The sequence below is a fragment of the Clytia hemisphaerica genome, unplaced genomic scaffold (genome assembly GCF_902728285.1).
Source record: "Clytia hemisphaerica strain Z4C2 unplaced genomic scaffold, Clytia hemisphaerica genome assembly, whole genome shotgun sequence".
Lineage (NCBI taxonomy): Eukaryota > Metazoa > Cnidaria > Hydrozoa > Leptothecata > Clytiidae > Clytia > Clytia hemisphaerica.
This window is the reverse complement of record NW_027104207.1, coordinates 958,907-972,488: the sequence shown is the minus strand read 5'-3', so window position 1 is coordinate 972,488 and position 13,582 is coordinate 958,907. Positions and strand designations below refer to the sequence as shown.

Here is a 13,582-nt window from a genome sequence, read left to right as displayed (position 1 = left end):
TTTTGTTCTGCATAATTTATGTCTAGTTTGTATACTTTTTCTTACGCAAGACGATGTCTAAAAGGCGATCATGAAGATTTTCTGGTATATTTTATCGGAAAAAGAAAAAGAAAATATGGTATTGAAATTGATTGGAATTTTGGTAAATCATGAAATTTAACATATCTGTATATGTTTTTTGGTAGATTTTTTGTTTGGTTTAAGGCCATGTTCAGACGTTACGGTTTCGTTTACCTCCGGTATGGTTTTTGTTACGGATAGGACGTGTTTATATTGATTTCGGAATGTTTCGGAGCTGTTCCGTTCCGATGAAAAAAGTGGAGTGAAACCGTTTTTATCCGTTTTGCTTTGTAACGTCTTCTATTTTTGACGTTCACACTTGTTTCGGAAGCGTTTCGTTTCGGAACGATACGGAACCCTAACGTCTGAACAAGGTCTACTTTTTTTAAGGAGTTCTTATTGTTTGTCTGTGGACCATTATGTTAGCATTTTGTAGTTTTACTTTGTTGAAATGTACTTATATTATAACTTTCAAAACATGGGAGTTTTAGGCTTAAAGTTTTGATGTTTACCCTCTCACACATTGACGCGCTCAAATTCAAATAATTCTACTAAAGTAATTTTGGATTCACTCGCTTAAATAAAACAATTTTCTAAGTTTTAATAGGGTGATAGGGTAGTAAAACAAAGGTGCGGGATCGACCAAAACCTTTTTTACTTCCATCGTTTAGACAACCGTCCTCTGTACCCGATATAATGTTATCGAGGTTCAGTATGCTGAGTTTTCTATAGCATAAACAATTATAGTTTTCTCTAAATCTTGGAGGGCGGTAAATCCGAGGGGTAAATCACTGAAAAAAATCACGTACACCTTTTTGAAAAATCAAAAAGAAATCAAAAAGAAATCAAAAATCAAAAAGAAATCAAAAAGAAATCAGAAATCAAAAGGAAATCAAAAAGAAATCAGAAATCAAAAGGAAATCAAAAAGAAATCAAAAATCAAAAAGAAATCAAAAATCAAAAAGAAATCAAAAAAAAAATCAAAAATCAAAAAGAAATAAAAAAAAAAATCAAAAATCAAAAAGAAATCAAAATCTCGTACACCTAATTTTTAGTGATTTACCCCTCGGGTAAATCAATGCTTGTCCTCGATCCTCGATCTTGCAGGCTGCGGGTTGATTCAGATCGTTTTAGCCTCCTTTTACGTCCTCAGCTTTGTAAAATGACTATTCTTAATGCCATTTTATGTCTAGTTCTTATACTGTATCTTAGAAAATCGCGTGTTAGCGAAACAGAGTGCGGTAAAAAGATAGCGTCAATTTTCTCTCGAATTTTCTCACATACTGGTAGTAAAAAAAACACACTTCAAACAGAAATTTGGCTTTGGTCTCAAAATAATATATCAACGTAAATCGTTATGAAGCGGTTGTTTATGTTTACGTCGTGAAAAGTTTTGAAGTGTGTGATTACTTCAATCATTTGTTTATATTTTTTGAATGTGAAACAGTTGAGAGGTGTCAAGAGCCTTAGTGCTAAAAATGTTTTTCTGTAAGCAACCTCTATTTAATTATCTCACTTCGATCTACCCTTATAAGAACAAACTTTATAAGAACATAAGGCTCCGATAACCAAAATACTATATTAGGAAATTACTCAAAAAATTTTGAAAATAAAAACAAACACTAGGCCGCATTAGACCATAAGGCTTTAAAACTTAAATGCTTAAAAACTAAAAAGAGTATCCAAGAGCTTACGTTACGTGTGGTGCCTTTTTATCAACCTTTTATCTTTTTACCAATTTTGTCAAACGATTGCTGGGTCTTATTATGCTTACATAGTTCAAGTCGCACGAACTTTGGCTGAATAAACAAAGGGGTCATGTATCTCGTAAATCCAAATACAAAAAAATCTAAATTACATTATTCTAGCCTTAAAATATTTTTTTGAAACAAAATGGTAACGGTAGTTATGCATTTCTAAAAGTAGAGCTAACCTAAAGTTTCTCAAGATTGTATTTTAAAAATTGTGAACGAAAGGTCTTTGAAAACACTCACAAATAAAGTTATAATTGGCTCTTCAGTGAAATTCAAAGAAATATTGCTAACTCCTATCTTGTTTTTAAAAAAGGGGCTGGGTTTTTCAGGCAGTCGCTGAGGTAAAAAGAGAGAGCTCCTACACGTAAGTCAATACTTTTCCAAATCGAAATCGAAATTTAACTTCTATTTTGCACAAAATTCATTGACCAAGAAAAATCCCGGAGGGCGGAGCAGTGGGTTTACCAACTGACGGTATATGCGGTGAAATAATTGGCTTTTAGAATCGCTTCCTTAAAGTGCAGCAAACAGATCGGTGAAAATTATACGATTTAAAATGTCCAAAAACACACCCTTAACCGCTGCACATACCCGCCGGTCAATTTGCCTGAACCCCCCTCCTCTTCCTCGGGATAAAAAAATGAGCCCGTAATTATTATGCGATAAGTATTCGTTCCTCAAATATTAATTTCAATGTTGCCACAACAGGTTGAAATAATTGCTTGTCATTCATGAAAATAGATGGATACCTCCTTTTATGACCGAGCTATTAAAAGGTGTGTCAAATTCACCTCAGAACTAATAAGAAGGTTAAATGAATGGCTTTGACTCGATTTGATGCGTTTTCTTGACATTATTGTTTAATTTATGAAATATTGATTTCTGGTCATGGGGGGTCTTTTCAAAAACGACAGGTTCAATTGCCTGTAATCATATATCGATCGTCCGAAAATCACGGAAAAGGAAGATCTACCATAAATCATAGTAATCACAGCCTTCACAAAAGAAATTTGGCCATATATTTTCTTGCGGTTCGTACATTTGAAGTGCATCAAAATTAATTTACAAAAGAGCATTCCAAAAACTTAATGGTCATTAATTTTGAGACGTCAACAATAAAAACTGTTTGTTTTTCGTCTGGACCACTTGGAGACAAAATTAATTTCTATAATAGATTGGTTTGTTTCAAAATTTTATAATAAGCTGTGATACCAGAGCAACGCTATCTACCTAATAAGATAATAAAAGTATTAAATTACAGTTGATCGTTATTTTGATAACGTAAGATTGGCAACCCTTGGACCACTATTTTTATTAGCGTTCGCACTTTTCCAAAAGGGGAAAAATACGCGATAGAGAAGTCTTGTCAATTGAGAGAGAGCAGAGTGGATGTTATTGACTGACTTTATTTTGAATCTTGGAGAAAGAAAAAAGGTAAATATATTTTAATGTAATTTTATTTGGTTTATTTTTATCCCCCAACCGACATTTTTGTAGGGGTTTTGACATCGTGAGGGTCTACATCGCTTTGCATTGCCGGGAATCGCACGAAAATTCTGAAACATGTGCTAAAGAGAAATATTACACTGTATAAGAACTCTTAAATATTCCGGCAACACAGTATTATTTTATACGAACTTCAGAGGCTAATGAGTGTTAGGTTTTAGGCGAATTTAATTCGATTTGTTGTTTTAAGGGCCAGGCCATACAGTTAACTCTCGTCAATTCGAAGTCGAACGGGAAGTCTTATTTGTTCGAATTATAGAAATATTCGAATTATAGAAATAATTGAATAATAGTTCGGATAAGCGAGAGTCGATTGTACTATAGAAAGGCGGGACATCGTTCGCTTGTGGTCGAGTAGGGCAGGCTGGTTTTTTCAACAAAAATGGTTGTTATTACCATAAAAAATTTGGTCTTGTGAAGTGGGCTACAGTATTCAAAATACGCTAGAAAGGTAAAAAATTTTGCGTGGCGCTAATTATAGGGAGGCGCTGAAAGAGTTTATTTTGAGACCTATGTAATTTGTGTTAATTTCAATGTCAATTTCTGGGTTAAATTTAACCAATAGAAAGTCTTTATTTCGTTTCGGAATGATACACGTGATGTGAACGATAGTCTCATACTCTAAGGTCCCGAATAGTTTTCAAAATCAATAACCGGGTCGGGACGTTTCTTCGGTATCTTAGAGTTAGATTACTATTCGGTTCAAATAGTGGAATGCCTTGAAACCATAAAGCTTGAATTCAGGGCATCAGGGATCACGATGTCAATATTTGTCAACAGCTGTATTAGCCAAATCTGATACAAGAGCTCATCTTTTACAAGAACACAGCAAAGAGTTCCGTCATAAATGTGATTTAAATGTCTAGTCGTAGCAGTGCATGATGTAATATACCTTTTTGGTTTGAACAAAAACATAACATAGAAACTTGTCGCTCAAGCAAGAGGTTATGATAAGGTTATAAAGATTACACTTTAATTGTGAACGTTTTGATTACTTTTTTCCCAGGGATTATTTATAAACGTATCATAAATAATGGTATTATGGACGCGTCAAAACAGATTTTCTAAAATCCGATTAAAAAAATACCCCCTGAAACGCCTATTGAGGAGATTTGCGATCATGTAGTACATGATACAATTATTGTATAAGGTGATTTTCCTGGGACACCTAGGCAAATAGTTCAATTATGAAACAACGATTTTTTCTTTCCATGCTGGAGCGATTAGGTTCCTTTTGACGTTGCCTAATACACCTTTTCAACCGTAGCCGCCAATTGCCGCGCGGGCATTTTCTTGTCCGCTTTATCCCACTAAAACCGTCCAAGTCCTTTTTTCGCACCTATAGACAATAGAAAAATGTGTCAAAAAAGGATTGGATCGATTTTAGTGGGATAAAAATGGCACGCACCTGACCGCGCGACTACAGTCGAAAAGGTGTATTTAGATTCACATAAGTACATACCCAAAATGTCGTTCTCAGGGGTGGGGTATTTGAAGAAAGGCATTTCCGGTACCTCTCAATATATTTGATGATGTAAATGTATCATCTAATAATTGGGTGCATCCTTTGTGAGCACATCCTTTGCTAAATTCATCAAGAAATAATGGGCTTGGTCAATTGGTCTCTTCACGATCGAAAATTAATAATGTCTAATCAAGCTATATGCATTGATTTGAATATGCAAGAAATATTAGTGACTCTACTTTCTTTTGCGGTTCTTTCAATCCACACCCAAATAAGATTTAGTGAGGTTGGATATAGTGAAAATTGTCGAGCCTAGTTACCAGAAATTGCTCATTCTCACTTGTAGAGCCTCTATCAAAGGTTTATAGCAACTTTGAGTAATATTGTATATGTGGAAATACAGTGGGAAACATCGTCCTTTATTTCAACTAAAAGACAAGTGTGGGAATACCAGAGCAGCCCCGATTAAATGAGTATACAATGTGGCAATTCAAGGGGTTTCATAAATTTGTTACCATTTTCGAAAGAGAATTCTTTTCTGGGGAGATGATCCGCCTAATCAAAAATTATGCAATCCTATCATCACAATTTCTACATTTTTTATCAAGGTTCAAGGAGGAAAAATATTGATTTTACACAAAGGTTAAATGGTTAAATTGACCTCTTTACAGGTTAAGTAATTATTCCTCAACCTCTATCACACGAAAGACCTAAAATTAAGAAGGCTGGTCCTTTTGATTGACCTTAATAACATATCTTGGCCCTGGCAAATCACCTCTCAATTAATAATAAATACACATGACAATTAAGGTGAAGCCAGCGTATGTTTACAAAGGTTAAATATCGACAAAAAGTCCGGGGGAGAGCATTTTTAACCGAGTTTTCTCCTTATATGGTTAGAGGGTTGCAATATTGAAGAGCTCCTTCTTTACAAATGTTCAAGTACTAAAGTTAAGGATGTTAATCAAAATCAGTTACTTTTGAATTTTCTAAGCAAGTGGTAAATAGAGGACTTCAAGTTTTGAAGGATTTCGAAATTACAAAGAAAACTTATGCAGTTATTCGAGTTTTGAATAATGGCAGACCGCAGCGAGGAAAATATTGACGAAAATAAGGGTTCAAATTGTTATTATTTGATCAGGGGGAATGGATATACCAAATGCAACAATGACAGCAATGGTTCTGACCGTAATGCAGTTAACAGCGATGGTTTTGGTGCAAATGGTATTTCTTGCCAGAACACATTTGATAAAAGGTGAGGTGCATGATTTATAACAAAAAAAGTTTGATCATTAATTTAAGGGAACTAATTTTCTCGTTTTTTGGTGTCTACCGCAAAAATTAGTTGTGCGAAATTTAATTTTTACTTAAAATCTCTCATAAACCCCTAGGAATATCAATGAATTTCGGCAAAAAGTGGGTGTCAGCCGCGAAAATTAGTTCCACAAAATGCGCCAACTGGGTATTAAGTCGCACTACAAATATAAAGTCCGCGTAAATTAGTTCCCTTAAGGTAATCCAAAACGAACTAACAAAGCCTGAAGGACTGATAAGATCTAAGGGTCAGCTCTGAGATGAAATATAAAATCAACTTTCACTTTGTAGCATAGTATACGATAACGGGCGTGGTACTAGCTTAATAGATTTACATAGATTTACTCTTAGGTTCCAAATAAACGGGGGGTTCGAAAATTTTCAAAACTTTAATAAACGGGGGACCTAATTGCCAGGGGGTTGGTAACTGTACTTCTGAAAACCCAAAAATAAGGCAAATATAAGCTAAAATCAGGCTTTTTGGAGCAAAATAAGAGGACTTCTTTTTGCCAACTGAAAATTAATAAACGGGGCCGTTTATTTGGCACCTAAGACTAGGTGTGGTTTTAGATGAAGAGACCAAGCTTATTATTTTTTGATGACTTTAGCAAATGGGTGTGGTCATAAAAGAATACATCCAATTAGATTATACACTTACATCATGAAATATATCAATGGGAATCGGAAAAAGCCTCTCTTCAAATTTCCCTCTCCTAAGAACGACGACATTTTGGGAACAAAAAAGCGCTTGTTTCAAATTTTTCTAAATCTCAAATTTCGTTTCATCGAATACACTTAATAATGTCAAGTTGTTGCTATCGAATATTTCGTTACTTCTTTCTGTTTTGTTTTACAAGAGGCATTCTTTATAAATTCGCGAATTCGCCAATTTCTTATAAGCGCATTCCATAATTCATTCCACCGGTGAATTTTATCAAGATAAACTTTGAAGCTGAAAAGAGTTTTCAAGCGTCTTCCAACGATCTTTCATTTTGTAAGTTTTCTTTCTTCGAAATGAGTGAAATTTCTGACTGGGATGGTTTTTTGGCCTCTTCATCAACGTTTTAGGTTTTATTAATCTTAATCTTTACGAAGGATATTGCCAGCGAATTTAAGATTGATTTTCTCCAAAATATATTTTGACATCATGGTAAGATTTACCAACACACAAGAATGATATGGGCGGGCAATTAAATCTAGAAGAAAAAAAAATAGATCGAAAAGATTTTGAGAGTAAAAATCTTGGGTAGATGACAAAAGATATCTGTGGCTATCCTCAGCATGCGCGGCATGGAATTTGTCATTTTTAATCATGTTTAGTCTCACTTTCCGGTAAAAGAAAGATTAAAGGATAAATATTTCAAAGTGTTTGTCAAATTTACAAACAAAAAAGTCGGGGATTCGATGTTTTTTTGGAATTTTGGAAAGTAAATTTCACGGTAAGCATAAAGAATATCTTCTGAGTATTATATAACTCTATTTCGAGCTTAATAGGTGAACATTCCAAAGAGCACAAAAAAGTGGAGACTTTCATTATTGAATTTCATGAAACTTGATTCTTAAGACTTTCTAAGTCTCAAGCGAAGGGATCATCAATTTAGTTCGTCCATGACTGGGTGGCCGAAAAACACTTGGACAATGGGTGATAAGGGGTACCTAATAAGCGGAGGGGAGGGGGGGTCGGAATAAAAATGTTCTGGGTGGAATTTTTAAAAAGGAGGCTAATACTGCAGAATTAAGGCAAAAGATGGAACTTTCAAAAACATTTTCCAAAGATTAATCGGCGGGGGGAGGGTTGGAATAAAAATGTCTCTGGGTGGAAAATTTAAAACCTGGAGATTTTTAATTCATCTAATTTGGACCGAAATTTCCAAAACCCTTGCTTATAAAAAGTTAAGAAATATTTTTCGAAAACTTTTGACAAAAATTGAGGATCCTCTTCAGGAGAGGAAATTAATCGTATTTTGATATGTCAAAGTACTACTTGATGACTGTATGCGCAAATCTCCTCTTTTAAAGAAATGCTTCGGCTGATTTTATTTATATAAAGCGTATGTAAAGATAAATGGAGAAAACTCAGACACAACAAGGGATTTGAGAAGATTGTTATTAAGGTATGGCTATAGAAGTCTCATGCTACAAATTGTATTAAATTTTGTTACTCGAGGATAGCCAAGCAAGAATAAAATTGCTGGATCTGATATTGTAACCTAGGGAGCGGTAAACGACTTGCCGTAGGTGCAGGCAGAAGATGGAGAAAGTTGCCTTTTCTTTCCGTTGAATGATCTAAGTGTCCTTGATAGTATAAGATATTAGATATTTGATTAATATTTTATCTGATATTCCGATGGCGGATTGGCCAATTTCCCATCGGTGAGGAATGATAGCCGGCCCTTTGATGTGCTGCATCCTCAGTCGGGTTCAACTACAAAACAACTATCTTCAAGCTTTCCAAAGCATAAAAATTGAAGTCTTAACTTTGTGCCGGTGTAACAGAAAATAAGTACTCTCCGGAAAAAAAGTACTCCCGGAGTACTTATTTCCCGGGAAATAAATACTCCCCAGTACTTTTCTATTAGGAAACCAGTACCCGCTCTGGGAAATTTGTACTCCCTGTAAAAGATATCTTAATCTAAAAAACTGTGCATACATTGAAGACCCGCTTTGCAACCTTTGCAAGAAAGTTCCCAGCTGACACACAACGTTGTTTCAATGTTTATCTAATGTTCATAACGTCCAATTAACGTTACTTGAACGTTAAAACAACGTTGTGTGCCAGCTGGGTTAAATGAACTTTATGTACGAGAGGTAAATGCACTATATTTTCATCACTCGACAAAATATTTCCCCAATTCTAAATGGTACACACTTAGAGTACTCTCTCACTCACCGAAAGCGATCGCTACAAGGATTGCAAGTTAAGGGGGGGGGGACAAAACTAACCAATTGATTGATTATTTTTTCAAACTTAATCTAATAAACTTATGGCTTGTTTCCTAGATAAAATAACTCATATTTCATGGAAAGAATTTTCATTCCCCTCCACCCCCTTCCTTTCACACTGTTACAGCTAATCTGTCAGGTTGTGAATTTAGTTTTTCTTATAAGCAGAATCAAATTTTCGATTCATCTCTTTAAACCTAAAACTCTAAACTAACCTTCAAGATGCCTCCAACATTGTTTGTTCTTCTATTATAAAGTCGTAGTTAGTCAGTCGCAGTCATTGGGTCGTGTAATAAAGGACCCAGAAGAAGTTTCCTAAAATTGGAATGTGAGAATTTTGAATTTCACTAGTGCCTAGATGCAGGAGAATATTGCTTATAAGAAATGATTGCTCAATTTAGACGGTCTCATATCAAGCCGACAAATTGTATCTGAATGGAATATTAATTTTGAAATTTATCTTCAGAATCAGAGTTTGAATAACCTATTCAATGTGGCTTTAAAAGTATTTTGACTTTTCAATATTTAACGATAAACCTAGGCATCCAAGCAAAATAATCAGATAGGAATAAAACACTAGCTATTTATTTGCAAATTGACAAATTTGCGGTTAGGCAACCGATAGGAATTCTAACGCTAATTTGGTAATCGGGCATTTTGGCAAATACAATGGATGAAATAATATTTTAAGTTCAGACTCAGAATAGGGTAAAATAGTGTCAAACCCATTTCAAAAAGGTATGCTCAAAGCTGCTGATGCTGTACTCATAAACACTCGACTAAAAAAACTTTTACAGGCTTATAATTGCCATAATATTTGGAGAGGCAAATCCCCTTAAGAAGAGCTTCTTTATCCTACTCAAACTTCTTATGGGGAAGAAAGAGGCAAAAAAAGATAAACGGATTTAGCTGCTGAAACCCTTTAACATGTCCAATTGGATTGACTTTATTTTTTTCTTATATTCAGGATTGTTGCGGAGTTCTTGGATCAAGGAAAGATGGTGCACGGATCGTGTCGTTGTCGTGAACGATTGATGTGTGTGAATGCAGGTAGAGGTGAGTGAAGGTTATTCTTTCGTGCAACTACATTGGTGGTCGTGCAGCATTCGCTTTTAGACTGTTTGGCAGCAGTAGACATTCATAGACAAAAAAGTTATAATTACCACCCTGAAAATTGTCCAAGATGGCCAAAGAGTTCGATCCTGTCAGATGCACATCTTGATATCATCATAGCCTAAAAAAAGGAACTTCACAAGAAGCGTCCCCGTTCCTACTTTTGACTAAGTGACTCCCCCCCCCGGACTTTATAAACAAGTAGAGAGTCTGATGAAGAGAAGTATTCCTTAAGAGAGGAATGCTGGACAGTCGTCCTGGATTTGATGTGCTTCGACCCTTGATTAATTAGAAACTGTACATTCTCTCTTTGAGGGTATCTATGATTTTCCTTTCCTACCTAGATTAGCTTTGAAATGTTGTGTTTTAACATGGCACAAATTATGTTGACTTCTTAGTGATTAGTGGAGGGGGTTTACCGGTATTTGTTTTTTCTACTAGTACTCCCGTATTGATGGAAGGTTTGCCGGTCATCGTCAGCCCTTCATTTCATTAAATGAAAAACTTCAATAGTTTATATACCAGCGATCAAAGCAAGGTTTTTCGTTCGAGACGGAAAATGGATTTTACATACAGCTGGGTAGCACATATTCTTGAAACCTTGGTAAATTCAGCCTCTTACTTCACTTAGACGTAAATCCATTAGAGATGATTGAGTATACAAAAATGTTGCTTTATTTTTCAGATGACGAAGAATTTTTGAAAGAAAAGCAGCAAGAAGTTGAAGAATACAACAAACGAATTGGAGATTACGTCGACGGTTTCACAGTCCATGGTCTCACGAAAGTCTTTAAAGGGAAGAAGAAAGAAAGTACAGTGTGGATGGTTTTCATCTTCGTCGGTTTGCTCCTGGCTGGCGTTGTGATTGGTCGATTGGTAGCTAAATATTATCGATTCGAAACATACACAGAAGTAAAATCAGTTGTGACGGCTAAAAATGTTATACCGAGTATTTCCGTCTGTGATTTTAGTGAGTTAAGAAAAGCGTATTTTTCGTATTGTGGTACAACGCTTTTAAGTAAAGATGAAAATCGGACTAAAGAGTATTGCGATCATTCTAAATTGAATCTGGAAGCGCTGGATAATTCTACAATGGTTAATGGCAAATGGAGAAATCGTCTGTTTGAGATTGAAGAATGTTACCCGTGGGAAGGTGCTAAATGTAATTCACCCAAATATTTCAAATCCCACATGCTTGGTGCGTGCTTCACTTGGAATTATGACGGTGAGTTTCACGATGCATACGGACATGTGGATTTCCAATTCAAATACCTCCGGAACAGCAGTAAACATCGTCCGGACATCATTATTATACCACATGATCCACGCATCAGTGAAATCGATTTGACCAAAAAAATCACCATCGATATGAATAAACATTATGAAATCAAAATCGGCAAAACCTACATGATCCGAAAACCACACCCTTATTCGAAATGTACCGCTGAAGCAACCAATGCTGAATTAGACGTCTTCCCTGGGAACTACGATCGACGCACGTGTCGTGAAACATACAAGCAGTTAAATTCCTTCAAAGAATGTGGCGATATTTTTGAATATTTCAAAAGCTACTTGCCTAAATCATTCATCAAGAAATACGCACAGAATCGCACAATCGGGGAAATGGAAATGTGTATTTTGAAGACCATTAATGTTAAACCGCCTGAAGATTTGTGCCCATTCCCCTGCGAGGAGTTAAGTCTCAATATCCATACAAACGTGTACGATGGAGACAAGCATAATAAAGATCTCTACATCTTCGGTATCCAACTTGAGAATGTTGACACCTACACTGTAATGGAAGAACAATCGTTGTATTCTGCCGAACAGATGAGTTCTGAAATTGGTGGTTTCTTGGGATTGGTTATTGGCGCATCTTTGTTATCATTTGTTGAGCTGTTCGCTTGCGGTGCATTGTACGTCTTGAAGAAAATCAAAAGTTGAAACATGATTGGTTTATCGTAAAATGAGAACTCTATTTGTCTTGTGAATGGTGACAATTTTATTGAATTGATATTGTGAAATGTCAAATAAACGAATCTAAAAAAAACGAAAGATTCACTTCGTAATTGCTAGCTCTGGCAGGAACAGTGTAGATATTTGAAACTCTAAAGATTTTATTTTTATATTTTTCCCTTGAAAAAGGTAAGACCAAAATTCAAGAAGTTTACGTTTAAAAGACTCATCCCTTAGTTGCTTAGCAACGAGTAAAGAAACACTTTTCTTCGACACCGTAACTGAGTTCTCTACCATCACTCTATGGTCACCTTCTTTTTGAAAAAATTACAGTTGACATTCTCTAATTCGATAAAAATGAATTGGAATTTCATCGAATAATGGAGAGTATCGAATAAGACCGTCAACTGTGATAAAACATTGCCCTTGACACCTTTGCAAGGTTTAAATAAGTATAGCAGAAGTGTTTTTTATCCATATTCCCTATGTGAAGTTTTATGATTCACAAACAGTTTTGAACCCACTGATTTCAAAACCCTCTCTAATGTTTGCCTTTGGGAATTAACACGACGAGAAAAAGTATTGTAATGTATTAAAGTGAAAAATTCTGTTTTATTTACCGTTTTACTAAGTAATATTTTACATTGTTTTGTCCTAAGTAAACAGATCTTTTAATAAAGAAATATATTAAGTAATATCTTACTTAACCAGGATGTTTTCAATCACGTTACAATGATTTTGCCGGGAAACTTACCAGGCAGACTTGCATTCAAGGTATAACACGGCTTATTATTACTGTATTACCGGCTTTCTTATACTATGATGAAAACAAACTCAAACAAAATTAAAACTGAAAACGTATTTTTCGAATCAAAAATTCTTTAAAATAATTTACATTCAAATGTCTTCCAAGAAAGATTCAAGCACCGAGATTTCCAATTTCTTAAGTGGAAATCGAGCATGACTGGAGTTTTAATTTTTAAATTGTTTTACGCACTGGAACCGAATCGTCTCGTAGTCCGTCTCAAAAGACTGTGGACACTATTTTAACAGTTTCTAAAATACCAATTTATAACATAGTATAGAAGGTTTTACACCGTTGGAAAGATATTTTCGAAGAGAATATTCTTAAAGATTAAAGATGTTCGAAAAACGAGTGTTTTTCCTCTGGTTCAAAAGTTATGACACATCACTTTAAAACATGTTCAGATCTTTCCTATCTTGCTTGTACAAAAAGTTACAGCTCTGTGACGAAGCCCTACTTTACAGGGCTAGCCCTAGCCCTACTTTACAGGGCTGTAACTATTTATCTATTGATGACAGAAAGATTTTTTATTATGATAAGTCATAAAGTCGCTCGCGTACGTGATGATTATATCAATACCCTTCAAGAGTGATGATTCGAATTTTTTGTTCGATTTCTCTAGTTGGGTATCATAGCAACGAACAAATCAATGATGTAGAAAGAACC

General features: G+C 35.1%; 2 protein-coding genes across 6 annotated transcripts in view; one reads left to right on the top strand and one right to left on the bottom strand.

The window, feature by feature from the left end:
- LOC136815442 (acid-sensing ion channel 5-like) overlaps positions 1-12,392 on the top strand; it is a 31,550-nt gene extending 19,158 nt beyond the window's left edge. Inside the window, exons 1-3 of one of the 5 annotated variants that reach the window (XM_067071896.1) lie at positions 3,078-3,248; positions 10,010-10,098; positions 10,841-12,392. In XM_067071896.1, the coding sequence (XP_066927997.1) occupies positions 10,041-10,098; positions 10,841-12,099 (1,317 nt within the window). In that variant the 5' untranslated portion in view covers positions 3,078-3,248; positions 10,010-10,040 and the 3' untranslated portion in view covers positions 12,100-12,392. Of the gene's footprint in view, positions 1-3,077; positions 3,249-5,492; positions 6,041-8,028; positions 8,214-9,558; positions 9,781-10,009; positions 10,099-10,840 lie in introns of those variants that run through there. The other 4 variants (XM_067071894.1, XM_067071897.1, XM_067071898.1 and 1 more) reach the window with 4 other exon arrangements.
- LOC136815441 (cation channel sperm-associated auxiliary subunit gamma-like) overlaps positions 9,077-13,582 on the bottom strand; it is a 170,922-nt gene continuing 166,416 nt past the window's right edge. Inside the window, exon 25 of the mRNA XM_067071893.1 lies at positions 9,077-9,357. The gene's annotated coding sequence lies outside the window, so the exon portion shown is untranslated. The remainder of the gene's footprint in view (positions 9,358-13,582) is intronic.